Source organism: Lissotriton helveticus, chromosome 1_2 (genome assembly GCF_964261635.1).
Source record: "Lissotriton helveticus chromosome 1_2, aLisHel1.1, whole genome shotgun sequence".
In the NCBI taxonomy this organism is placed as follows: domain Eukaryota; kingdom Metazoa; phylum Chordata; class Amphibia; order Caudata; family Salamandridae; genus Lissotriton; species Lissotriton helveticus.
The window spans coordinates 143,513,188-143,541,095 of NC_136058.1; the positions used below are offsets into that span (position 1 = coordinate 143,513,188).

Below are 27,908 nucleotides of genomic sequence, written 5' to 3' on the forward strand. Positions count from 1 at the left end.
AGGTAGATAAATGATTGTGACAAATGGGTCCCTTCCCTGGGGGGGTTACACCCCTATTATGCCACTCTCCAGTGGGAGGGGGACATAAGCCTTTCCCTGGTTGGCTGAGTCCCCCATCTGCAAGATGGCGGGGACTGAGAGTTGTGCTTCACATCTACTCCCCCACCTGAGGGGTGGAGTTGGCAGAGTTGGGCACACCTCGCTTCCTCACTTGTTTTTCCTGCCGGTTCTCCCGCACCTAAGTGGGGGTCAGAACCAGTGGGGATCAGTTGCTGAAAGCAGCAAGTCGCCTGGGGAAGCTTACAAAGGCGGCAAGCCTTTGAAGCTTCCCCTTCGTGGACCCTGCCCATTCTGGGGAAGGAGGCTTGGCACCTTGTCCCAGGATGTGCATAGTTTCAGGCCCCGAAAGCCACAGACTCTCAACCCAGGGATCCAGAAACATGTCTGGTGGTGGCAGCTGAAATCAGCCTCTCCGCCTGGACACTAGTGGTAGGTTAGTTTTCGGGGGGCATCTCTAAGATGCCCTCTGTGTGCATTTTCCATTAATTCTCACACTGGCATCAGTGTGGGTTTAATGTGCTGATAAGTTTGATACCAAACTTCTCAGTTTTCAGTGTAGCCATTATGGTGCTGTGGAGTTTGTAATTGCAATCTCCCAGCACCATGTACTCTTAATGGTAGCACTGCTCATACATTGTCTAAGAATGGACTTGAACACAAGAGGGGTGCAGGGCTCATGCACCTGTACCCTCACCACTGGTATAGTGCACCCAGCTAGAGGGGTGACATATCTATGCAAGGGCAGTGGGTTGTAGGCATGGGACACAGGGATGTGTGCCAGGTCGACTCTTCACTTTGTTCTGCACCAGAACACGCAGCCTGCAAAGGCAATGTGTGAGTGTGAAGGTACAAGACCTCTAAGAGTGGCACAATAAGTGCTGCAGCCCTTACAGGCCTACTCTGGTCCCAGTGCCCTGGGTACCTGTGGTACCATTCACCAGGGGCTGACCTGTGGCTGACCTGTGGCCAGAGATGCCAATTGGGTTTAGGCTTCAATGCAGTTTTAAGGAAAGAACATATGCCCTGGGTACATGGTTAGCAGGAGCCCAGGGCACACTCAGTCAAAGCACATCAGCAATTCAGCAAAAAGTGGAGGCAACCATGCAGAAAGAGGGCACTTTCTCACAGCTCCCTAAAGAGACCTAATTCTGCCATTGCTCCAGCCTTGGATATGGCCAGCTCCCTTAACTTGAGATCCACCGTAATCAAGTGCACATACCTCCGCTCTGTGGACTGCGAACAGTTGGTGTTGCCTAAAAAGCAATTCACCATTGTCCCCAGCTTGTTAAAATCTCAAGTGGAATTGGGAGGCATCATGCCTTTGCCTCTTTGGCCATGTTGAGAACTTTCGTGAGAGGCCCCATTAAGTCTAATTGTTTATCCTGCCAGGATTCCCAGGACATATTTGAGAAAGTGCCTTCTTTCTTGCCTTGGTATGCCCCCACTTTTTTCTGAACTGCTGATGTGCTTTGACTGAGAGTGCCCTGGGTTCCTGCCAACCAGGTACCCAGGGCCTGTGTTCCTTACCTAAAACTGTGCTGAAACTAAAAACCCAATTGGCATCTCTGGTCACCTGTCAGCCCCTAGTAAATGGTACCCCAGGTACCCAGGGCATGGTGCCCAGAGAAGACCCCTGAGGGCTGCAGCACTTATTGTGCCACCCTCAGGGGCCCTGTACCATGGCACCCACACACTGCCTTTGCAGGCTGAGTGCCTAAGTACAGAATTAAACCAAGAGTCGACATGGCACACTTGTGTGCCATGCCCACAGAACCCACTGCCCTTGCATACTGCAGACACCCCTCTAGCTGGGTGCCCTATGCCAGAGGTGTGGGGACAGGTGCATGCCTGGCAACTGTAAGTGCAGTGATGCCATTAAGAGTATATGGGCTGGGAGGTTGTCATTATGAGCTCCACAGCCCCATAATGGCTACACTGAAGACTGACAAGTTTGGTACCAAACTTCTTGGCGCATTAAACCCACACTGAAGCCAGTGTGGGAATTAATGTAAAATGCACCAGAGGGCATCTTCGATATGCCCTCTGAAGTCCTAACCTACAATCCACGTCTGGGCTGAGTGGCTGCAGAGGCTGCCACACAGCAGACATGTTGCTGGACCCCAGGGTGGAGAGCCCCCCGCTCTCCTGGGCCTGCAACAATGCACGTCCTGGGCAAGGCGCTAGGTCTCCTCCCCCAGGATGGGCAGGGGGAAGCTTCAAAGGCATGCGCCTCTGTGAGCTTCTCCAGACCATTTGCTGTACCCAGCAACTGGCCCCCACCAGTTCTAACCCCCACTCTGGCAGGAAGACTGGCGGGAAAAACTACGTCAGGAAGGGGGGTGTGCCAGCCTGTGCCATCCCCACCCCTCAGGTGGGGGAGACGAGGTGAGGCACGACCACGGGCTCCGGCCATCTTGCAGATGGGGAGCCCTGCCCAATCCCAGCTAGGCTCCTGCCCTCCTCCCACAGGAGAGGAGCAGACTAGGGGATGTACTCACCCCAGGACAGGGACCCATTGGTCCCTGTCCTTGCCTTACCTGTAACGTCCCTAAATTCAGTATTTAGGGTCTCCCTGAACCTTCCTTCCTCAGATCCTGATACGAGAAGAAGAAAGAAGATCAAGAAGAAGACCCGCCGTGCAGCTGCTAACAGGACGAAGACAACATCTGACTTGGCACCAGCCCTACCGGCCTTTCGATCCTGGAACCTGCTCCAGTTTAATTCCGGCGACTCCTGCGGACAGCAACCTTGGGACACCCGGAGGACCTGCCTGCCTTGACCCTCTTGAAGCCTGGGACTCCCATTAGCAGAGGCTCTGCTGCAACAACCCACCTGATGCCAACCAGGAAGCTCCGGACCAGCCCACTCTGCACCCGCCGAACCCGGGCCGGGCCCAACCGAACCAAGACCACGAGGACGTCCCCCTGGTGACTGTGACCCGAAGTCCAGTGCCCAAAGACCCTCCTCAACGAACCAGCCAACGTCTGCAGACTCAGAACCAGGGGCCACCCCAACCGCGACCAGCTGAGGGTAAGCTTTTCTGACACCCAAAGACACCCCTGCGCCCGGCGCCCTACAGCCCCCTGTGCCTCCCTTTGGGGTACATACCTGTGCTCCAAGATTCCAACTTACCTCTCGAAGTGCTGGTCGCCCCTGGAGAGTCTCCGTCCCTGAGCCTGCAGCCTTTGTTTCTTTTTGACCTTTCCCTTTGGATAACATTGAGCGCCCAACGGCCCCAGATCACCCTGCACCCAGCCGCCCGAGTGCCGCTGGCTTTGCCACCTTTGTCCTATCCTACTTCCCCCCTTGCCCTGAGCAAGTGACCAGGAGCCCAGCTCCCACAGCCGCATGGCCTGCTAGCCAGCAGCCACCAACCGAAGGCCCCCTTCCCCTCATTGGATATCATTGGGCCTACCTACCTCTGCACACAGCTGCCCCTGTGCCGCTGGGATTGAACTAACTGTGCTTACTTGACCCTAGGGAACCCCTGAGTCTATGCCTAGAACCTTAACTTCACCAACCAAGTACTCACCTGGAAACCGGTAACTCACTTACCTGCCATTGGATAACATTGACCAATTTTGACTCGAAAATTGAGAAAAGTGTGAAGTTTTGAAAACTGAAAATATTACTATAAAATCAGCCGAATTCCGAAGTACTCACCTGTGATCAGGATAGAAGCCAGTACTGTACCTTTCAGCCCAGTACTGAACCGCAACATTAATCCCTACCGGGTTTACTAGTAATCTGTATTTTCTCCATAGGAACCCATTGTCTGCTTTTCTATGAAATTTCTTCGAAGTGTCTACTTTTGAAAACTTGAGATATTCTTTAAAAATCCTACGAAATACTGAAACGCAATTACCAACCTGTTCTAAGTTAAGACTCCCAGCGCTGGCCTTAGAGACCAGTGCTGGATTACAAAAGTAACGCGATCGTACTTTACCTGCATTCTGAATTTTCTCCCATTGAATAACATCGTCAGATTTTCATTGACTAGTTTCTAAGTGTGAACTTTTAAAACAGTTTTTATATTCATGAAAATTCACTGCAGTAACTAAAACGTTTTTGCTAATCTGGTTGCAGCTTAGACGCCCAGGACTGAATCTATGATCTAGTCCTGGACCTACCAAAGTAATCTGCATAGTAATCAACTGTACTTAAATGTAGAAAACCCATCAAGCTCAAAGCTATAGTGTGTTTTAGGATTGTGTTGCTTACTACCAATACTGTATTCACTGTGTGCACAAACTTTATTGCTCCTTTGCAAAGTAATTACATGAGAGTGCTCATAACGAGAAAAGTATATTTTTAGAACTGTTGGTTCTAAAAATAAAACAACTATATTTTGGATATAAAAACAATTGGCCTGGAGTTCAGTCCTTGAGTGTGTGAAACCTTTTGCTGATTGAGTGTGTACAACAAATGCTTTACACTGTCCTCTGGTACTGCAATACTGCTCGACCAAGCTACCACTTTGGAGGGTAAGGTCAGTTCTGACTTTAGCCTCTGTTATACCTCTGGGGTTTGGTGGACTCTATACTCACTGTACTTCATTCTAGTCCAGTATATATAGAGCCACTTTCTCACAACATATCCACGCCCTTATATGGGATTTTAGACTGAAAAGTAGCCACTATTGCATTGAATTCAAATGTAATTTTCACCTACCTCTGAAGAGAAGGGCAGGGACACTCTCCTCAAACGCCTGAACTTCTTGCAAAGGGGTTTGCAGGTTCTGTCAGTGACGTAGGGCATCACCTTTTCTGTCGGTGCCCATTTGTAGCATCTGTGGTGATACAGATCCTCTGCCTCCAGCATATCTGTGGCTAGGAGCTAGTCTTTGCAATTGGGCCCCAGAGTATAGATTTAATCTGTGGGGTTGGAAGTCAGAGAAAACCATCCTTACTATCTTTGTTCCCAATTTGGTCTTCCATTTGATTTACCACTTCCTGGTAAGGATTAAAGAGGCAAAGGAGTGTGTGTGTGTTGTAGGAGACTCTCAAAAGTATCCCCATTGGAAGAGTCATCCCTCTTTCTTTTTGCCTTACCTCTGAGGCACAATTGAGCCCCTGGGGTTCTGTTGTCTCTTATACCATGAATAGGTCTTCCCCTGCTGAAGGAGGTCTGGGTTACCAATGGCCCCGATCAGTAGTTGCCCAAGCTGTAAGCCCTCACACTGCAATATGTTTTCTTTTTTTAGAGGAATCTAATTTCCAGGAAGTCATCCCCCAAGGAATAGAAAATAATCTTTATCTTCCACATCCTTTATAGATGCTTGGTGTTCTACAATGATGTTCTGTGCAGATAGCAGTGTGTAGGAGCAAGCATTTTTGGTGTCTCTTTAGTGCCTTGTACTCAGTCTTTCTGGGTACCAAACAGTCTCAAAATTGCAAGCTTTAGTCTACTCTTGGTGTCAAAATGAGCGTAAAGCTTAGAAACAATTATAGCCACAGTGGGTTTTCTAAAGAGAAAATGGGGCAGATTAAGAAGGTGTGAAGGAGCCTAGTGTCAGTCTGCTACTGTTGGTAAAACCGGCACTGATTACACAGCAGCTCTCCCTTACTGCAGCAGAGTTCATCTGGGACCTGCCATGCCAATTCCTCTTAAGGCTCCGAGCTCATGCACCCCGCTACTAGTTCGTCTTTATGAACTATGCAACTGTGGGCATTTCCTAGAGTTTTGAATGGCAGGCCTTGTATGTAAATGTTTACACCCAGCTAATCCATGGAGCAGAACCGCGGAGTGGCAAATATTTTGATGCAATGAGCACTCTAAGGCCAGAATTATATGGATAGAAACACACACAAGCCCCTTGTGAGTAACTGCTGATGGAGCAGGAAGAAAAGAGGGTTTACTACATGCTGAGGACATTAATATGAGGAACTGCCATAAGTGACAATCAGTTCAGCTTGTTGATGATGTCATCCCTTGGTTATAGGAAATGTAGTTTCTTGAGGTTGTTGTTTACTATTTGTCTGCTTCTAAGGGTTAAGGTGAAGGTTTAATGAGAAAAAGATGCTTCCTTGCTCAGATCCTGACACACAGTATTACAGATCAGTATTATTTACTTGCTCATAGACAGGAAATAGTAAGAATCAAGCCCACTTGCACATTTCACAAGAGTCACTTGCTGTGTGTCCTTACTATTTACTGTTTTATTTAGTTTTTTCATGTCATGAGACCTCTATCACAGGTATGCCCTTAGCAACCACTACAGTGCCAAATGTTTGTGATGAAATTTGTGTCACACTGGAGACAATCTGAAAAACAAACTTAATCTCAAACTAACCATGAGGCTACAATAGCCCAGTACGTGCCATCATCTTTAAGTTAATTTCCTTTCTTTCCGATGCCATGAAAAGCAGGTGGAAGAGCTTCTGTAATAAAGGTTCCTAGGATGGAAAAGGTCCTCACCGTGGCTCTAGAGAGTGAGTCACGCTGCCATGGGTTTCACATCCAATATTTCTTTTTATGTTTGCCTTAGCACACATGACAAACCATGCCTATGCGCTTGCTGGTGCTTGTTACTGGATGAAACTCAGAGAGGGTCTCTGATCTGGAGGGGTATGACATGTCCGTCCTACTTCTTGGAGTATAATTTCTCTCTGCTCCCTGGAGTTTACAGGGCTCAGTGCTGGTAACAGTATATAATGGTCCCATAACATGCCTTTTAACCAGTCACCTGGGAGCAAGCTCTAGCTACTGCCCACTTCTATGTTTTCAAATTGGTTTGCCAGTCAGTCTCCTGCAACAGGTTCCTTCACTCCATCTATGTTGGACATAGATGACATGGATGTGTGTATCTGTGCAACTTGTGCATGTACAATGAGATGTGCATGAAATGTGTGTGACACACACATGACTGTGGCAACCCAGGAATCAGTTTTAATTTCCTGAACTAGAGATATATACAAACATGGAGTGTGCAAACAGCAATGTGGAGACTGGAATGTGAATTTCAGGGATTCTCCTGAGGGTCCCTTTGAAGTGTAGTGAAAATCCTCTGCCTTTACCTGCTCCATTCCTTTCTAGAAGTGTTTCTTGCAACAGCTTGTGGGGTAGTTGAGTGACAAAGGCATGCCCTCTCTAGTGCCTTTGTTTGGAGTCTCCCATTGCAGGTGATTCACATCTCCAACACTTCTTTCTGCTGAAAGTGTGCGACAAAGACTGACTGGATCAGTCTGGGAGAAATACACAAAGTTAGTATAGCAGGCCTAATGTGCCCTTAGGCAGGGTGCAGTATTTTAAAAAGTAGAACCTATACGTTTACATGTTTCATCAGTAAAAACCCGAAATTGTAATTTTTACAATAGAAATACTAGTAGACCCATCAGCAAACAAGTACCCGGCTGGCACCAAGACACTGCAAACATCTGAATGGGATTACTAATGCAGATACTGTTTGGTAACAAAATAATTGATGCATTACATCCAACTTTATGGTTAAATCGAATTAAATGTCATTTTAGTTGCCCAGTTCATGTTTACTGGTGTACATGGGGCTGTCCTGCAGAGATCTTTCTGCCCTCCTGGGGAGTCCTAGCTAATGACTCTCATTAAAGGACACCATAGGGGCCTGCATGGGAGAGAGGTGTTACCCACTCCTGCGGGAAGCCACCCAGGTGTTAACCCAAAAGTCGAGCTTCAAGGAGAAGCTGTCTTTGAAGGGAAAATATGTAACATTTAGGAGAGGGGCTCTCTATTGTTTAGGCAGACAGGCTGGCACTGGGGACAGGAGAGGATAAGCCAGTTATCAAACAGTTTTTCCAGGGGTGTATAGCCATGGAGCTACACCACTGGGGACAGGCTAGAGAGCTCTGAGTGTCAAGAGAAGGGTATTGCCATGTTGCGAGTGAGCAGAATGGTGCCTCAATTCCCAGCAAATAGCCATGAGGAGGGAGGAAACCTGGTAGCCCATTGGCTATCAACCACATCCTGTCCTGAGGGCGTTTTCTGAAAATAAATAGGGCATCCCTGGCACCCAGGACTCCGATCTCAACCGACTTGGAAGAAGGACTGAAGGAAGACTACTCTGCTGCACCTAGGGACAGGCAAAGAATGGCTGCACCGACAAAGACCGCACCTGATGGCTAGCGAAGACCAGGACTCTGCCTGCCATATTCTGCTCAGGGAGAAGCTGTCTCCGGTGCCCAGTCAAGCCAAGAGAACTCCAAGGGCCAGCTGCCTGACCTCCTGTTCGAAGAACAGGGACACAACGGCTGAAGCAGCCCAAAGTCTTAAAGCTGCTACCACCTCCTCTAGGCAGCACCGAGGACCAAGTCCCGATGCACACAGTTGCACCTAAGTTTGCTGAGCCTGGGAGTACTTCTGAAGAGTTGCTGGGGCCCCCAGGAGGTGAGTTATTGACACAGGAAGCATTGGTCTATGACCACGATAACTGACGACTTGTTGTCCAGTGGCGACTGGATTTCGGCCAGACCAGAGAGAACTTTGTGGAACATCGACCTTGCAACCAGGACTCCCTTACCATCTTTGTGGACCAAGGAGTCCTTGCAGGAAGACCTCATCAACTGCATCGCATGCACAGCATCCTTCGAGCATCTTTAGCATCCTTCATTCCATGTATCAGGCCCACTCAAAGGAATCCATTGCAAAGTGGATAAAGTGCCTGGACCTGCTGAAGGACTGCTTCTCCGGTTAAGGTAATCGTTCTTGAGGTCCTTGCTGGTCCTCCTGTCAAGAGTTGGTCACCCCAAGCACTTCTACCCGACCACACTGACACCTACCTACATTTTCTTTGAAAAACTTTCAAGTGTTCAATTTGTTGACTTTGCGAAGGATTGCTCGTTGTTGAAATTGCTTTGATTTACTCTTGCTTGTAAAATCTGTATCTCTGGAACCGTGTGGTGGATAATTTTCATTTTAGTATCTAAATTCTTATAAAAATACAGTTTGTTTTATAAATTGGTGTCGGATTTCTTGAGTGTCGGGTTGATTTCTTCTGTAATTGTTTTGGTGCTGCTTAAATGCTTTACACTAGTTCTTTTATGTAAATCTTGCTGCTGTGTGCCACAGCTACCCAGAGTTGAGCTGAGGGTTTTACAGACAATACCTACTCGACCTAAAGAGGTTGGTATTGGTATTACAAGGTATGTTCGCACTGCCAAACCATACAATACACCACATTTCCTCACAATAATAATGTCAGCTCCTTCTTTTGACAATATGCACACAGGACTCATAAGTACGAATATAAATCTCTGTGCTTAAACCACCTACTGCGAGGATCCGCAACAATCAATACATTTTAAGGTAGATAGCCAAGAAAATCATTTAATTTATGACTGCATATAGATGCACATCCGCCACAGTAGGAAATATCTACTAACACCACCTAAAGATAAGGCTTCTGATCATGTGGCTTTAAAAGCTGCAGATTCACAATATGCCATGCAAAGAAATGGCCAATATCTGTCAATGCTGCGTATGTTTTTTTACAGCATGAAAAAAAGATAAGGAAGACTCTTTAAGGACATTGTTCAGAGAATAGAGAAAAAAGTACATGGGTTTTCCTTAAGCAGCAATCTGCATTAGGACACTTGTGGAACCTAAATAGTAGTGGCTCCTCTGTTACGATGGAGGAGCGTCGCCCTGCCTGCTGCGAGTGCAGCAGGGACACACATCATTGAAATGGTAATAAATACCATTTCATTAATGTGTCCCGGCTTGCGCTGTTACAGCGCGAGGGTAGGCGGCGTGGCTGATTAGTGCAATTCTACTGTTAATACAGACCCCTGCCATTGCGGATGTCAGTTTGGCCAGCTGCCTACAGCTGACCAATCTGACCTGCACACTTCAGAGCCTGCAATCCTGAGGCTGACAAACAGCTGAGGGATTGCAGCTACAGGCCCCCAGCCTCAAAATGAGCGCTGGTTGAGCCTGCTCCAATTGCTTGTTTTGGGTGTACAAGGGATGAAGTCCCTCCCTTTCCACCCGAGGCTGCGCCAGGAAAGAGACCTCATTCAGTCCCTGCGGTCGGACTGTTGTGAGCATCACGCCTCATCATATTGTAATGTTACCGGCCACTGCTGAGCCTAAATCCTTCATTGGGTCTCAGTTGTAGCTCGTAAAAAAGTTTTGGAATTAATTTCCCAACACGTTTCTGTCTCGAGATAAGGAGAGAAAATAGGTAAATTGTAAATAAAGTGGAGTGAGCACCAGCAATTCAGTGGAAAATAACTGTTACTAGTTCTACATTGAGCAGATATGAGCATCTACAATGGGAAGGACTGGAAGTCATGGTCTCATCTCAAAATCCAATCAACATTAAGACTCCTCTAGAGCTTAATTTATTCATTTTGTATGTCACTCATATAAGGTCTGAGAATCCATTTTTTACAACTCGTCTTTCGATATGAAGAGCAAATGGCCAGATGCCATTGGAATGAAAATGATCAAGCAGCAGCTTGTCAATGGAGAATAGTTAATTTGAGTGCAGAGGTGAACAGATATGAACAATAACAATGCAAAGACATGTAAGTTGTTACATCAGAGACTGCATTGTTGATACAGACAAGGGCACACTTGACTTGTAATCTGAGAGTTTCTTTAGCTTGTATTTGCAATGGTATGACCATCAACACAAAACATTTACAAGACACTGTTGTGTGACTACCCGCACTAGGGAAGAAGTACAAGTAAGCCAATTGATGGACAAAAGTGGTTTGATAATTCTTACCATTCACACCTGCAAACTCAAGGAGAGATACTGCAATATAATCAAAGCACAGAATCTAAATCAAGAATAGGTTCACACTGCAAAAAAACTAGTTCTATACCTATTAAATAGTTTATCCAATGTGAATTCTAAATTCACATATGAGTAGTGCAAATACAATGAAGATATAAACAGATTCAATCACTCTATATCATACTGGCTCTGCCTATGGTCGATGCTTGAAAACTTTTTTTTTGGTTTCAAAGAATAACTCTGAAACCAACTAATAGATGGCGAAACAGTGGACACAGTGTACATTAACCCCTTCCATGCGTCGGACGTCCCCTGCCCATCCAACGTCCCGGTGGGTGAGTGCGGAGGACAGCCGGGGGCCGTGCGAACCCCACCTACTCATTATTCCGCCAGCACTAAGGCAATATTTGCGCCGCGGGCAAGCGGTTAAGAAGAATTTGAAGTTTCAAAAATATTGTTATAAATAAGTGTTCGGGGCATTTAAGCTGTAGATCACATGCTTTGCATACTCCTGCCATCTAGTGTTGGGTCTGGATGTTTGTAAGTTGTTTTTCTTCAAAAAAGTCTTTTCCAGTCACGATGTAGGTGACTCCTCCTTTCGGTGATAATGTGCATGGGCATCGACTCCATCGGGTTCGGACTTGAATTGCCGCACTCCAGTTTGACACCTTTTCTCCAGTTCACCTCGGTGCGCTTTACACTCACCCTCAATGGTATTGTTTTCGATCGTGTAATTCCATTCTCCACGTATCGTATTTACTAAAAAAAAAACTCTTTCGATCGGGTAGCTCATGGAAGACCATTGGGCCTCTCTTCGTCGGCCTGCCTCGCAGTAGATGGAATGGACACCATTTAAATTAAGGGTGAGCGGTAAATTCCACTTGCGGAATGTGCAAAATGTCAGCAATTCCGCGCAGAACGCGGTATTGCCAACATTTCTGCAATGCGCTGCGTACCGGAATTCGTTGACATGGTGAGTATTGACTTGAGTAGAGGTAATGCACAAAACTGTGGCATCTTCTTTGGATAAATGTGCTGGGCAGAATTCATTCTGGCACGTCGCTCCTGTCACAAAAATTAAATCTGTACAGGGAGCACTTACAGATATAAAGCAGGTGCCTGAGTTAAAGCTCAAATTCAGTAACGCATTAATCAGCCCCAAACATTTGTGAGCACGGTGGAGGCTGGGCAGCTGTGCTTTCCTCTCCCCATATCTACCATCAAAAATTAGTTGTGATCCTTGTTCGAGGTCTTTGCATCCATACTTTCTTGAGCGCAATCCCTGTGTGGTTCCTGTGACCAGGAGGTTCTTTCTCTTTCTCTGATCGGTCTCCGACCTTTTATAAACAAGAGGCATGTGAACTCGAATAGAAGCCCCGCTCCACACACACTAGCGGTATGCAACGTCTTCCCACCCATTACCCTTTATGATTGACAGCTTACTCAAGGGACTCCGGCGCCTTTCGGCACGGTGGCAAAGTTACAGACATACTTGGTCACTGCTGGAGACCTCAATTCTTCTGGCGGCACAGAAGTGCCTCGAGCTCACCGAATTCTGCGTGCTTGCAGAGTTTTTTTGCCGTTTCACGGAACTTAGTGTAGCGCGTCTACGCAAATTCCGCCCACCCCTAATTTAAATTCTGCTCTCTGTGGCACACGAAGTTTCCGCGCACCGACGCACACAAAGTGTACAACCTGTGCTTGTCTCCGGAGCACAGAGAACAGGATTGCGACGCGTGTAAGGCTTTCCGATCGAAGAAAACTCGTTGCGACCATCGGGCTCGACGTTGCGATATGCAGAGCCAACACACCGGTTCCATTCCGGACCTCTTCGGAGAAGATTCGGAACAAGAGACCGGAGACGCCATGGGAGCCGAGGGAGAACAAGACCCGATCTCCATCTCGGACTACGGCTCCGAAGACATCCCAGTAGGGCAGCGTACCGTGAGTACAGATCCTCCCTTTGCCCCAAAGCCCACCTCAGACCAAGAAGGCTCCGGTCCAACCCCTGCCTCCAGGCCACGGTCGGCACCGAGAACATGTTTCTGACGTCCCGCCTTCTGTCTCGGCACCAAAACATACCTCAAAGGCTTCCGGCTCCGAACAGAGCCATTCAAATTCGGGCAGTGAGCTGAAACCTTCGGTATCAAAGTCAGTCAGGCTTCGCCCCACCCCCTTGGATGCCGAAAACTCCTTCGGATCCAAAATCCTCTGCATCCAAAACCCCGCCACCAAAGCCTTTTGCACCAAAACAAATGGATTAGCCGATTCCACCAAAAGTGCACCATTTCGAAGTTCCGCCCTCCAAATCGGATCTGAAACAGCAGGAGCTCTATATTCATCCAACAACTGGACATATTGCCACCAAGGTGGCAAAACGCAAACCTGAGATTGAAGAGGCCTACCACATTACTTTAAAAAGGAAAAATGTCTGTACTAACCCATCTCCTCCTCCTCTTCCATCACCACCTCCTCCTCAGTTTCAAACCTTACTAATTTCACCTGAGAACTCACCACCACATACACCTGATGATCAGGATGATGGGTATATGGATGGGGCTGGTGACAATGAGCCAACACCTACAGACTCCTGGACAGGTTACAACACCAATTCGCCCACAAGGAATGATCCTGATCTGTACCGTACCAAGCCTTCTCCACCGGACAACAGTGTAGGATACATTGAACTGTTGGGTAGAGCTGCTAACTACCATGGGGTTCAGTTGCATGGGGAATCCCTGAAAGAGGATTTCCTTTTCAAAACGCTCAATAGTACCCAAACATCCTCGCACACACTCCCCATACTCAAGGGTATGATCAGACACATGGATGACATTTTTACTGATCTCCTCAGGCCACGTATTCTTACCCCTAGGGTAGACAAGAAGTAGAAGCCTGACTATCAGATCCGGCATACATAAGGGGGCAGTTACCATTGGATTCCTTGGTAGTTTCCAATGCATGCAAAAGGGCCAATTCCAAAACCACAGGAGATGCTCCACCCTCAGACATAAAATCTAAGTTGCTAGACGCTTTGGGAAAAAGAGTAGCCTCCCAGGCTGCAAACTTTTGGCGCATCTCCAATACCCAAGCACTTTTAGCTAGGTATGACAGGGCGCATTGGGATGAAATGGAGAATTTGCTCCAATTTCTGCCTGATGAGCACAAGTCCAAGGCGCAAGACCCTGTGCGGGAGGGACAGCTCATATCCAGTTATTCAATCAGGCGCACCCTAGATTCTGTGGCCAGAGTTGTCAACACCAGTGTACTTTTAAGAAGGCATGCCTGGTTATGTATTTCAGGTTTTAAACCAGAGGTTCAGACTTCTAGCCTGAACACACCATTTGATAAGGAACAACTCTTTGGCCCTGTGGCAGGTTCATCAGTAGAAAAAATGAAGGACACAGAGGTGGCCAAATCTATGGGAGCCCTTACATTAACTGCAGCACCTGGTCCCTTTCAGTGCTCCTTCTATCACAAGGTTCCAAGAATACCTCCTCAGACACTGCCTCTACCACCTATAAAGGCAACAATCTGGCTCAAAGGGTTTCATCAGAGTGGGTTACAGAGGCAACAATGGCAAGGGTAGAGGTAGAGGTTCCAACACACGTCTCCCCCTCCAATACCAAACAGTGACTTGCCTACACTCCCCCATACAATTTAACACCTGGAGGGGGAATCTTTCACATTTCCCACCTGCTTTTCAGAGTGCCAGTAATCAAACCTTCATGGAAGGATTTAAGAGTTGTACCACCAAGACTTCCACCTGCCCAAGTGTGGAATCTTATAGTCCTCACAACATTAATGGACCATCTTTTTGATCCATGCATATATGTAAGCCACAGTTTCTCTCCTGGAAGACTACTTTCCTCATTACAATCACTTCACTGAGGAGAGTGGGTGAGCTACAGGCACTAACCATAGAAGAACATTTTTTCCAACTTCAGAGACAAAGTGGTTCTTCGTACTAACCATAAGTTTCTACCTAAGGTAGTTTCTGCCTTACATGTCAATCAGTCGGTTAAATTACAAGTATTCTATCCTCAACCTGATTCAGTTGCAGAACGTGCTCTACACACCTTAGATGTCAGAAGAGCACTTTTATATTACATTGAAAGGGCAAAATCATTTTGTAAAACCAAACCACTTACTGTTGCAGCACCACACAAGGGCAATCCCATATCCAAGTCTGGTATTGCCAGGTGGATTGTTAAATGCATTCTAACTTGTTATGCGAAAGCGAAAAGAACTTTAACGATACCCCCTACAGCGCGTTCCACTCGCAAAATAGGGGGCGATTATGGCTTTCTTAGGAAACTTCCCCATAGTTGCATTTTGTAAAGCTGCAACATGGTCTACACCGCACACATTCATTCACCAAGCACTATTGTGTAGATGTGTTAACGAGACAACATGCTAATGTGGGTCAGCAGTACTTGGAACACTGTTTCCGACAACTCCAAAAGCTACAGGTTAGCCAAACTTTGGGAGAATACTGCTGTATAATCTATGCTAAGCATGTGATCTACAGCTCACATGCCTCAAACGGATAATGTTACTTACCCACTAAACATCTGTTATTGCCATGTACAGCTGTAGATTCTCATGCGCCCACCCGCCTTACCTGTAACTGTTGCAGGTCTCTATGTTATTCTACATACATACGCATGGACATCTCTATTCTTTGCTTACTAACACCATTCTCACCCTTTGCGGGAAAACAATCTAACAATGAAGTTGATGCCCATGCGCACTATCACCAAAAGGAGGAGTCACCTACATTGTGACTGGAAAAGACTTCTTTGAAGGAAAACAACTTGCGAACATCCGGACCCAACACTAGATGGGAGGAGTATGCAAAGCATGTGAATCTACAGCTGTACATGCCAAGAACAGATGTTTACTGGGTAAGTAACATTATTCATCTACTTTCATAGCGAGCTCAAAGCTTATCTGGACAGGCTAAAATATTAGAAAATAATATCTCTTGTATCTGGATAGCTATGCACTGTCACATTGTGATGATTTGCAAGAGATACATGAAATGGTCTGATCAGTTAACCTTGATAAACTTTGCCTAATGAGGTCAATGGTGTGTGACCTGTTTAATGAGCAGTATATTATGTGTGAGGGAATGCATGCGGGATTTTGTCAGTGTTTTCTTGTACTACTGCTGCTGCTACAAAGAGGATTTTTCTAGTGCAATTTGATACCTGTAGAGTGTTAAGATGAGCAGTTAATCATGAGAAACTGTGACCACAAGGTAAGTATTCTCTGTCACTTGGCCCCTAATGTTTGGCAAGCACGAGTCCAACTAAAAATTAGTAAATGATTTTCCAATTTCATGCATTGAAGATGGATGACCATGGTTGGAAAAATTAGGACTGCAATGGTGAGGTAGAGTATTTTTAGCTGTGCAGATCTTTTTCACACTGCTATTGTATATGCTGACCTAAGCAATTATTTGAAGTACAAATGTAGCCCGCAACAGCTTTATTTTTGCAAAATTGTAAAATATGTAGTGTTGGTCAATACAGATGAATGGAATAAAACAAAGCTTAATTTTGCAGACATTAGACCACGCTCCCATGTCCACTTTACACCTTTTATTTGTATTTTTTAGTAGAGAAAAGTATCACTTATGTTAGCCAATATTTCTGCTTCTGTATTTCATTCTTTTTGTATTCCTTTTTCATTAGGAAAAATCTCTGCCTGGAGTAGTGATGGCACTAGTGTGTAATGTGTTTGACATGCTGTACCAACTTGCCAATTTAGAGGAACAAAGGTAACGTGACATTTCTGATATGTCTTCCAATTTCTACATTTGCCCAACTTGAGACGTTTATGTTCATATTCACTTAAGGACACCAACACATAATATTCTATCACTAAACGTGTTAAAACTGTATTATTTACTGAAAATACTATTCTTTTTTTTTAGGATTACGGTTCGCGTGCGCAAGCTTCTGTTGTTGATTCCAACCGATCCAGCCATTCAGGAAGCACTTGATCAACTCGATTCTCTTGGAAGAAAGGTTATAAGTTTGCCTTTATTTACAATTTTCAATGTAGTAGACTTATGATAAGTCCGACGCTTTTCAATATATATGTTGCGGACTTGGCGAGGGTTATAAAATCATACGGAATTGCCCTAACAACCTATGCTGACGACACCCAACTGGTGTTATCAGTATACAATAACGGTATTTCGGTCGCAGCAAATTTCCAAGAGGGATTGCTGGCAATTAGTTCCTGGATGTCATCTAACTGTTTGAAATTAATCTCTGACAAAACAGAGGTGATGACATTCGGGAACTTGCACCCCACCTGGTCCCCTCAGTGGTGGCCAGCACAGATGGGTGCACCCCCCCAACCGGTAACTAAGGTACGCAACTTGGGAGTAATCTTTGATAACAAGATGACCTTTCTCCAACATGCCAACTCGGTGGTATATCTGCTTTCTTTATCCTAAAACGGATAAAAAAAACTACTCCCATACCTGCCTCCATCCGCGGGAAAAATGCTAATGAGTACACTAGTGTTCTCACAAACAGATTACTGTAACTCATTCCTACTGAACTCCCAAGAAAAAGTCCTCAATAGATTGCAGACCGTGCAAAATACCGCAGCCAGGATTCTACTAACTATTCCAAAATTTACATCGACCTCCCCCTATATTAGACAGTTACACTGGCTTCCTATCAGGAGCCGTATTAAATTTAAAGCTCTATGTATAGCATATAAAGCCACCAATAAGCAAGGACCACTATTTTTACAAAAAGCTTTTGCTCCGCCTGAGTACTCAAGAACTCTACGCTCGGCATCCGCCCACATGCTGAAAGTCCCACGCACAAAAAAGTCTAACTGGGGAGACAGATGTTTCACCACATCAACAGCCAGGCTTTGGAACACACTACCATTCCATATAAAAACTGCTCCCACACTTCTGCAATTCAGAAAGAAACTTAAAACTTGGTTGTTCCCAGCATAAGCACTATCTTTTTTCATCACATGAGAGAGTTCCGCAACACTAGCGCCGAGACACCCGCAAGGGTATTTGCGCGCTCTAAAAATTGCATAAAATAAATAAATAAATAACCTGTTTTTACCATGGTGTTTGCTTCATCATATTTCATAGTTTCTACAATACCTGCTTTTGATTAGGAAGATGGATCCTGCAACATACTATTTAACAGAATACAAAATAAAATTGAAATATTACTTTTGCTTTTAAAAACCTTCGGTCAAAGCTCTTCTGAAGAGCAAAGGGCATCGGTCTCTAACTCTTGGACTTACTTGGCAACCCAAAATGACTTGCTTCAACAGCAGTTGCCTTACTTCTGATTTTCTGCTAACATCTCTTATGGATTTCCTTTGTCAGAATATTTCATTTTTTTCGTCTACAGAATTATTTTAGGTTACATTTTTAGAAATGCTCGCTCAAGGGGTTGTTGTTCCCTTGAGCGGAATGGATGTGTAAACATTCTGTTTTTCTTCTGATCCTTACAGTCTTCCAGTTCTTCTAGTTCTTCTTGTCCTTATTGCTCCACTGATGATAAAGGACACTGTGTGGTGGCAGGCAGACTATACATGTTATGTTCTCCGCCCTCTAGCTGCTTGCACTGACCTGGCAATTTCAGCATCAGTATAGAAAATTTAGGAACTGTTTGCAGAGCCTAGCATATTGGAAATGGCTGCCCTCACAGCCAGTACCGGAACCTCAGTCATTTTGCAGCCCCAGGGAATGTGATGGCAAAATCCATGCTCACTGAAAAGGACATCTATTGTTATTTCCTCTTCCCTACAGGCAGCAGTTACGAAGCTGCTCTGTTTTCCCCTGCAGGACTACACTCAACCGGTAAGGGGCAGCATCTAATTATTTTTTCTCCCTTGCTTGCAAGTCCATCTCTTCAGATTGATGGATACTGTAGATCATTCAAAAGGGATATACCCTTCATTTCATGTCCTTCCCTCCAAGGATCCCCCATCTCAGCTCAAGCTTTGCCCACCATGGTGGCATCCTTATGCAGGAGGTAAATGTACTCCTGGCAAAAGGAACCTTCAAGAGTATGCCAGACTTGGAGAAAGGCAAGGTGGTTACTCCTGCTACATTGAAGAAGGCTGAAACACTCATACCCATTCTGCACTTTCAGCCTCTGAATGTCTTTTTATGGGAGGAGAAACTCAGTGTTTACCATAGCTCAAGTTCTGTCTGCTCTGGACAAGGAAGACATGATGTCCTTGGACTTTCAGGACTCACATTTTCATATACTCATATTGCAGTCTCATGGACGGTACCTGCGGTTCATGGTGGAGTCACAATACTTCAAATTTACCAGCCTACCTATGCAAATACTGGTTTATAAAATGGGGTATATATATATATATATATATATATATATATATATATATATTACCTACTGGCGGTCGCCAGTAGGTATATATAGTTAGGATTTTTTCTCTATGGGTTTTTTGAAAATTCTATGTCTAATAACTTTGGCGTTTGTGGACGGAATTGGCTGAAATTTTCAGGAAAATTGCACATTTTGTTTCTGAGCAGCCCCTGAAAATTGGGGGGGGGGGTTCGTCCAGGGGGGTCGAGAAAAAATGGGGGTCCCAAAACGTGTTTTTAACATTGAGTTTTCCATAGGGCGGTTGGCCTCACTTTTAGCCCGAACGGCTGAATGGATTTGCACGAAACTTGGCAAAATTGTAGGGACTGGTAGCCCGATGTGCCTTTTGTAGGTCTCAATATATGTGCTACAGTGGATTTTGAGAAATTAACGTTTAAAAAAAGATATATATCTGTAACAGCGGACCGGGCAGCGCTCCAGGACGCGTACTTTTCGCGCAACGGAGCTTTGTGAAGCGAAGCTGATTGGCTCTCCGGCGTCTGTCAACATTCCAAACAGTCCGTAGCGGCCGCCATCTTGTCTCTCGGTAGGATCGAGAGACAAGAGGAGGCCAAAGCGAAGGGGCAAATGACCATAAGGGGGAATAGTAGATCCTCGCTGACCCCCTAGGTTTGATGTGGAGGTTTTAAAAGGGCCCCGCGGGGCAAAAAAAAAAATAATAATAATAATCGAACGGCTGAATGGATTTGCACGAAACTTGGCAAAATTGTAGGGACTGGTAGCCCGATGTGCCTTTGCTAGGTCTCAATATATGTGCTTCAGTGGATTTTGAGAAATTAACGTTCAAAAAAAGATATATATCTGTAACAGCGCACCGCTTCGCGTACTTTTCGCGTTACGGAGCTTTGCGAAGCGAAGCTGATTGGCTCTCCGGTGTCTGTAAACATTCCAAACAGTACGTAGCGGTCGCCATCTTGTCTCTCGGTAGGATCGAGAGACAAGAGGAGGCCAAAGCGAAGGGGCAAATGACCATAAGGGGGCATAGTAGATCCTCGCTGACCCCCTAGGTTTGATGTGGAGGTTTTAAAAGGGCCCCGCGGGGCAAAAAAAAAAATAATAATAATAATCGAACGGCTGAATGGATTTGCATGAAACTTGGTAAAATATTAGGGACTGGTAGCCCGATGTGCCTTTGCTAGGTCTCAATATATGTGCTTCAGTGCATTTTGAGAAATTAACGTTCAAAAACAAGATATATATCTGTAACAGCGCTCCGCTTCGCGGAGATAAAATTATATCTGTATTACCTAGCTGTTGCTAACACCAGTTAGCGACGGCTAGTAGGAGATAGCGACCATCTTGGGCCCCACTTTGCATGTGAGTGATATTTATCACTAATGACATGCAAAGTGGGCATGCCAAGATGTTAGCGACTGGAAACAGTCGCTAACATCGCTATCTCCTATTATCAACTTTTGGAAATATTCGAGATAAGCGCGAATATCTCCAAAAAGTAACAGCTGCCCTGAGCAGTTCTTAGCCATGTTATCCAATGGGAGGTGGATAACATGGCTAAGAGCATTAGCTCGGTAATGCATGAATATCGCTGAGTTTTCAGCGATATTAATGCATTGCGGTCGTTTTTTATCGTATTTGCGATAAACCTTGATAATAGCAAGGTTTATCTGCGATAATTTCTGACGGTAAAAAAATCTTTGCAATGCATCGTTAGGGATAAATATCGCTTAACTTTGGTAATATGCCCCAACGTCTGTTAACGTTCGATTCGAAGGAAATCAGGAAGTGTTGAAAAACATTGTCTGCGCCATCTTGTCTTTTTTCAAATGCCACACTTTTGTCGTGCACGGCAGCCATTTTAGATGCCTTGACCAGACCCACTCTGTGCACGCTGTCGATCCTTAGCATGGCTCCCCACCCTCGCAAGCATCTCACCCAGGCAGTGGTCACCCCCGCTCTCTGTCTTATGCATGGGTAATAAACCTCCCCCCATCTGCGCTGCTCTTCCCTGAGAATCACACCCTGTGCCCGCCCGACACCTCCCTTTCGCCCTATTCACTACCGCACCCTCTGACACTTCTTTTCCTCTGTGTCCGATTGTCCAGGCCGGTCCTAGGCTATCAGCTAGCCCTGCAGATGTAGTTTATGGCCCCAGCTGTAAAGAATCACCCCTCTTCAAAGGAGTTATAGTAGATCAAGGCCCACACTCGATGAGATCCGTCACAGCAGAAGCGTTGCTATTATCTGAAAACCATCCTGTATTGTGATTGGGGAGGGGACCGAGCGTGAAGCGGAAGATTCCAGGGATGACTCTTTGTACATCAAAGTTTTTACAATTATGTGTCACATTAAAAATATATAGCACTCCGACAAAGTAGTAAGATTATAAAACTTTAATAATTTATAAATATATACAAGAAAACAAAAATAGTAATAACATATAAACATTTTTAGGGAAAAACAACGAAGTAGCGGTCGGCTGTGCGAATAGTCCCAACGCAGCACAACGTCCAGATTTCCGGCGTGGGGCGTCGCGGGGGGTGGGTCATCAGTAGCAAACTGTTGTGCGAATAGTTCCAAGGCAGCAGAACGCGCCGAAATCTAGATGACACGAAAGTGATGTCTAGTAAGTTGCCACCCAGCAAATAACGGCGTGGGGCGTCGCGGGGGGTGGGTCATCAGTAGCAAACTGTTGTGCGAATAGTTCCAAGGCAGCAGAACGATGGCACCAAGGTGATGTCCAGTAAGTTGCCGCACTGGTTTTGGTATCCTACAATGCTGCTCCGAATAACGGCGTGGGGCGCCCCGGGGGAGGCGGCGTGAACGGGCCTCTCCAGGTGGAGTGTCATCTGTTGTAGTGGGGCGCCCCTTTACCGTTTCAGTTGCCATTCCGTCCGTTTTTGGTCCACTGTGTCAAAAGCCGCAATTCAGCTGAGTTGCGCCCACTCTTGCGGTGCAGCGATAGGCGGCTGTCACAGGACTCTCAAAATGGCGGCAGGCTCTTTCATTTTTGGGCCTGGTCCACTGAAATGGCCCTGGGACACCTTGGAAATCGGACGCTTGTCTGCTAGGTCTTGGACCCCATTCTCGAAAGCGTCCCCTCCGCCTTGAGAATTCATCAAAAGTTTTGGGGGCCCCGACTCCTGCAGGCTTCTGGTGGGGAGCGGCTGCCATGATTGCTCGCGGAATGACCACGACGGAGCTACGAGATGGTGGTGTTCTCATGCTGACGCCAGTTTAGTCTGAAACATCCAGAAACAAGGTGGGGCTTTCATCGTTTGGGGAAAAAAAAAAAAGTTTTCATCCAATGAAAAGTGTTGTTTTTAGGTCATATGATCAAGCCTTCCATCATTAGGAAACCAAAAGTAAAATGAACCAATGAAAAGTTTTATAAACAAGTCACATGACCTGTTATGCGGCATAGGGTATAAAATGCGTAGAAAATACGTTGGCACGTGAGGCGGCGTCAGTAGCGGACCGATGTGCGAATAGGCCGAAGGCAATACAACGCGCCAAGATCCGGATGGCACCGAGGTGGTGTCCAGCAAGGTGCAGCACTGGTGTGGCCATCCTACAATGCTGAAAGTCGGCGTGGGGCGCCCCGTTGGCCTGTGAGTTTGCGTCAGTAGCGGACCGATGTGCGAATAGGCCGAAGGCAGCACAACGCGCCAAGATCCGGATGGCACCGAGGTGGTGTCTAGTAAGTTGCCGCACTGGTGTGGCCATCCAACAATGCTGAAAGTCGGCGTGGGGCGCCCCGTTGGCCTGTGAGATGGCGTCAGTAGCGGACCGATGTGCGAATAGGCCAAAGGCAGCACAACGCGCCAAGATCCGGATGGCACCGAGGTGGTGTCTAGTAAGTTGTCGCACTTCTGTGGCCATCCTACAATGTTGAAAGTCGGCGTGGGGCGCCCCGTTGGCCTGTGAGATGGCGTCAGTAGCGGACCGATGTGCGAATGGGGCCAAAGGCAGCGCAACAATATTTTCTGACTGACACCACAAGGCGCTGAGATGCCAAGATCCGGATGGCACCGAGGTGATGTCTAAGTTGCGGACTGATGTGCGAATGGGGCCAAAGGCAGCGTAACAATATTTTTTGTATGGAAGATACCACTAGGCGTTGAGATGCCAAGATTCGGATGGCACCGAGGTGATGTCTAGCAAGTTGCTGTACTGGTGTGGTCATCCTACAATGCTGAAACTCGGCGTGGGTCGCCCCATTAGCCTGTGAGATGGCGTCAGTAGCGGACCGATGTGCGAATAGGCCGAAGGCAGCACAACGCGCCAAGATCCGGATGTCACCGTGGTGGTTTCATAGTTGAGAGGCACTTCATCTGCAGTGGGGCGCCGAGATCCGGATGGCACCGAGGTGATGTCTAGCAAGTTGCTGTACTGGTGTGGTCATTCTACAATGCTGAAAGTCGGCGTGGGGCGCCCCATTAGCCTGTGAGATGGCGTCAGTAGCGGACTGATGTGCGAATGGGGCCAAAGGCAGCGCAACAATATTTTCTGAAGAGAAGACACCAAAAGGTGCTGACATTCCAAGATCCGGATGGCACCGAGGTGGTGTCTAGCAAGCTATGCAGTTGAGTTGTGTGCGCACTTGCGGCGAATAGGTCGAAGGCAGCATAACAATGTTTTTTGAATAGAAGACACCACAAGGCGTTGAGATTCGGTTACCACCGAGGTGATGTCTAGCAAGTTGCCGCACTGGTGTGGCCATCCTACAATACTGCTCCGAATAACGGCGTGGGGTGCCCGAAGGGGGGGGGGGAGCCGGCGTGAATGGGCCTTCCTAGGTGGAGGCTCGTCTGCTGTAGTGGGGCGCCCCTTTACCGTTTCAGTTGCCATTCAGCTGAGTTTCGGCTGCTCTTGATGCTACAGCGACAGGCGGCTGCAAGAGGACTCTCAAAATGGCGGCCTGTTCTTTGGATTTGGGCCTGGTCCACTAAAATGGCCCTGGGACACCTTAGAACTCGGACGCTCGATTTTTTTTTCCTTTCCTGTACATGCAAAAAAAGGTAAATGCCCGGTACGTTACACGCTTCATCTGCCACGATGAACTCTCCAGAGGAACCGAAAAAAAATATAGTTGTGGTAACTATACCATGCATCGTCATATGGAGAGGTGGCACCAATTAATTATAGTGCTGCATAAAAGAGAGATTTGGAGGAGAACCCCTGACCTGCTAGTACATTCATCAAAGAAGTGGCACTGAGAGCTTCAGAGGCAAGGGAAACGGTCCCAAATATTTAGAAGAACTTTGGAAAGATTAAAATGACATGTTTAGATTGTGGCAAATTAATTTCATGTGGACAGATGAGTGTTACTCTAATAAATACAGCATATGAACATCATCATAGTCGATGGTTGGTAGAGACATTTTGACTATATCCTGGACCTGCCCGTCCTCGCCCAAAATGGCGCCGGAATAAATGGGACTCGTAACTCCTTGTTGTGTACTGGTTGCAGAACCTTGAAATCACGAGATACGTATGCAGTTTTGAAGCACATGGCGGGCGGGGACGAGAATTGATTGACTATTTCGACATCCCTATTGATATTAAGTTCTGATGTGTTATTGATTACTGTACTGTTGAAAGTTCGAATTAACGTCACCCATGGTACTTGCCCGCAAATGTATATCTAGATAATTTTATTGTAACTGGCCCTGTCGTATTTTAATTATAAAATGTACGTCCACCGATTCCGTAACTGTTAGACACCTTAGTTCTTGCAACCTAATGGCCCGCCCGTTACGTTCCTCTACAGTGTAAATGTCTATTCATCATATACGATTACAGTTTGCTCTGTGGCAGGCCCACGTGGTTATAGGCTCGTATTTGTATAATGACATTTTCACAATAAAGGTTTTTATGTTTAAAGTATTTTTATTAGAGAGGTACAGTGGTAGAGGTAGACAATCATACAAAGGGTCAGTGCTCGTGCCAGAGGCATCTCTGGAATGCAGTTCAAATGTCCCGGCCTCTGGGGCCGTCCAGCACCCGACCCAACATTATGCAACATGCAGGAAACAAAGGCCTAAAAGCCATACCCAAACCAATCAACCCCCCCATTAACCAACAAACCCTCCCCCCACAGTCCCTCCCCCCACTCCGTCCGGCGTCATGTAAAACCAAAGCCTTGGTGTAGTCTCTAGCACTCATCCACTCCTCAGCACCACCCGCTAGCACTCCCCTTCAACCCACGCCAACAGTTCCTCACAACGGTGGTGTAAGCCTCATGAGCCTCAGGTATCTAGGGCATGTTATTTCCTTGAATTCCGTGGACAGCAGTGCATGAAAAGGCTGCCACAACTCCTCAAAGCCATCCACCTCCCCAGCTAACGTGAGAGAGAGCTTTTCCATCCCCAGAACATGCCACAGCCTATGTAGCCACCCTGTCAAGGAAGGAACAATGGGTGTGCGCCAGTGTATTAAAATGTTCTGAACCGCTGAACCCAACATTATCGCTATCTGCCTCCCCCGTCGGGATTTCAAAGGATACATTAACCTATTAGGGAGGCCTAGCAGGGTATAAGCAGGAAATCTGGGCAGTTCAATCCCAAAGCACACATCAATCTCATCAAGGATCTCTGACCAGTATGCCTGTATAATTGGACAGTCCCACAGGATATGAGTTAGAGTGCCTTTCTGCCCACAGTCGCGCCAGCACCTATCATCAATCAGCTGGTTCATCTCGTGTAACCTCTCCGGAGTGCGGTACCAATAAGTAGAGACCTTGGTAAATGTTTCCGTGAGGCCCACATGGTAAGCTGAGTGCCGCGCTCGGTATGATATGTGTTCCCATTCCTTATGACTAAGAGTCCTCCCCAATTCCCTGTGCCACCTTTCCCTCCCGGGGAAATGGAAATGTGAAGGCGGACGCTGCAGCATCTTATATAGATCGGAGATCAGTTTCGTGTCTGAGGTGCGCGTCACTAACCACTTTTCATACGGCAACAGATCCCTGTCCGCCGATCCCCTAACCTGTGGGTGAAGGGCCCAGTGCCGAACCTGCCAATATCTCATGCGGTCCGTTTCGTCCAACTGGAAATCGTCTTTCAAGCTTTGGAAGGGGACAATCCCGTCAGTCGTGTACATGTGGTAAAGTGCTTTACAACCCCTCTCCCTCCAGCGCGAAAAGCCCCCAGGTTCTGTCCCCGGCGTGAAATCGGGATTGTTCACTATAGGTGTGAAAGGGGAGGGGAAAGTGGTGAAGTCAAAGACACGATTGGTGGCGTCCCACACCCTTAACGGGACCCGTGTGATGAAAGAGGCATAGAGATTCGGGGGACGGTGCGCACGGCGGAGAAATGGTACGTCTTGCAGCGGGCGCCCGGCTACTGCCTGATCCTGAAAGAGCCAATGCTTGTCGGATTCCAACCTGCTCCACTCCACCAGGTATCTCAATTGAGACGCCTGGAAGTATTTGCGCAAGTCCGGGACCCCCAATCCTCCCGACTCCGGAGCCAGAGTAGTAAGTGCGCGGCGCATTCGGGGGGCGCGGCCCTGCCACACAAATCGGGACACATCTGTCTGCATCCGTTGAAGCCACCCCTTGGGGGGCTGTAAGGGCAGAGCGCGAAACAGGTATAAAATTTGTGGTAAGACCGTCATCTTGACAGCTGCCACTCGCCCCAGCCAAGAAATGGTCCCCTTGTTCCACCTCCCCATTTCTTCCTTGACTTTCGAATACATCGCCTCGTAGTTGATGGTGATCGTCGCTTGCAGCGTGGGGGCCAGCGCGATCCCCAAGTATTGCACCTGGTCCCGCGACCAACGGAGAGGGAAAAGCCCCTGCAGCTCGCGCTTAGTCGCGGGTCGAAGGGAGACATCTAATGCAGTGGATTTCGCTACATTCATCTTGAAGCCCGCCACTCGCTCAAAAGCTTCGAGTTCGGTCATGCTAGCTGGTAACGACCGCCCTGGGTTCTCTAGCGCGAAAATCACATCGTCGGCATAAAGGCTGATCGCGTGGGAGTAACCCCCCATCCTAATGCCCGTCACATCCGGATTCCGTCGCACTCTCTGAGCGAAGGGCTCCATATAGAGCGCGAAGAGGAGAGGGGATAGAGGGCACCCTTGTCTCGTACCTCGCGCAATGTCGAAGCGCCCCGAACTGCAGCCATTCACCCGCACCACCGCGGACGGGAACCTATAACAATTAAACACCATGTTACGAAACTTCTCCCCCATCCCTAACCGTGCCATCACAGTCTCAAGGTAGGGCCAGTGTACACGGTCAAATGCTTTCTCGGCATCGACCGAAAGCAACATCCTCTCCCCCGGAATACGCGTAGCTTTTTCCAAAACGTGCACCAGTCTCTTCGTGTTGTCAACTGTCTGCCTGCCTGGCACGAAGCCAGCCTGGTCCGGTTCAATCAAGCCAGGGAGGTATCGCGCAAGCCGCGCTGCTAAGATCCCCGTATAAAGTTTCAAATCTATATTCAAAAGAGAGATCGGCCTATACGAGCCGCATTGGGTCCTATCCTTCCCTGGCTTGGGTATCACCGACACTGTTGCCTGTAAGAGATCTGGCGGAATTGCCCCGGGGTCCGAGAAGGAGTTATACAGCTTAGTTAAAATAGGGGCGAGCGTCGAGCAAAACGTTTTATAGAAAAGGGCCGTGTACCCATCCGGGCCCGGGGCCTTTCCATGTTTAAGCTTGGAAATTGCCGCAATCACTTCTTCAATCCGTATCTCCCTTTCCAAATAGACAGCTTGGTCCGGGGTCAAGGACGGAAGGGGCACCGAATCCA

At 47.1% G+C, this 27,908-nt stretch overlaps 1 protein-coding gene across 4 annotated transcripts in view; it reads left to right on the plus strand.

Moving 5' to 3' along the window:
* The window catches only part of USP24 (ubiquitin specific peptidase 24), a 2,099,319-nt gene that overhangs the window by 558,909 nt on the left and 1,512,502 nt on the right, over positions 1 to 27,908 (plus strand). For all 4 annotated transcript variants that reach the window (XM_078670143.1, XM_078670156.1, XM_078670149.1 and 1 more), the window contains exons 28-29: positions 16,474 to 16,559; positions 16,716 to 16,809. In XM_078670143.1, coding sequence (XP_078526269.1) covers positions 16,474 to 16,559; positions 16,716 to 16,809 — 180 coding nt within the window. The remainder of the gene's footprint in view (positions 1 to 16,473; positions 16,560 to 16,715; positions 16,810 to 27,908) is intronic.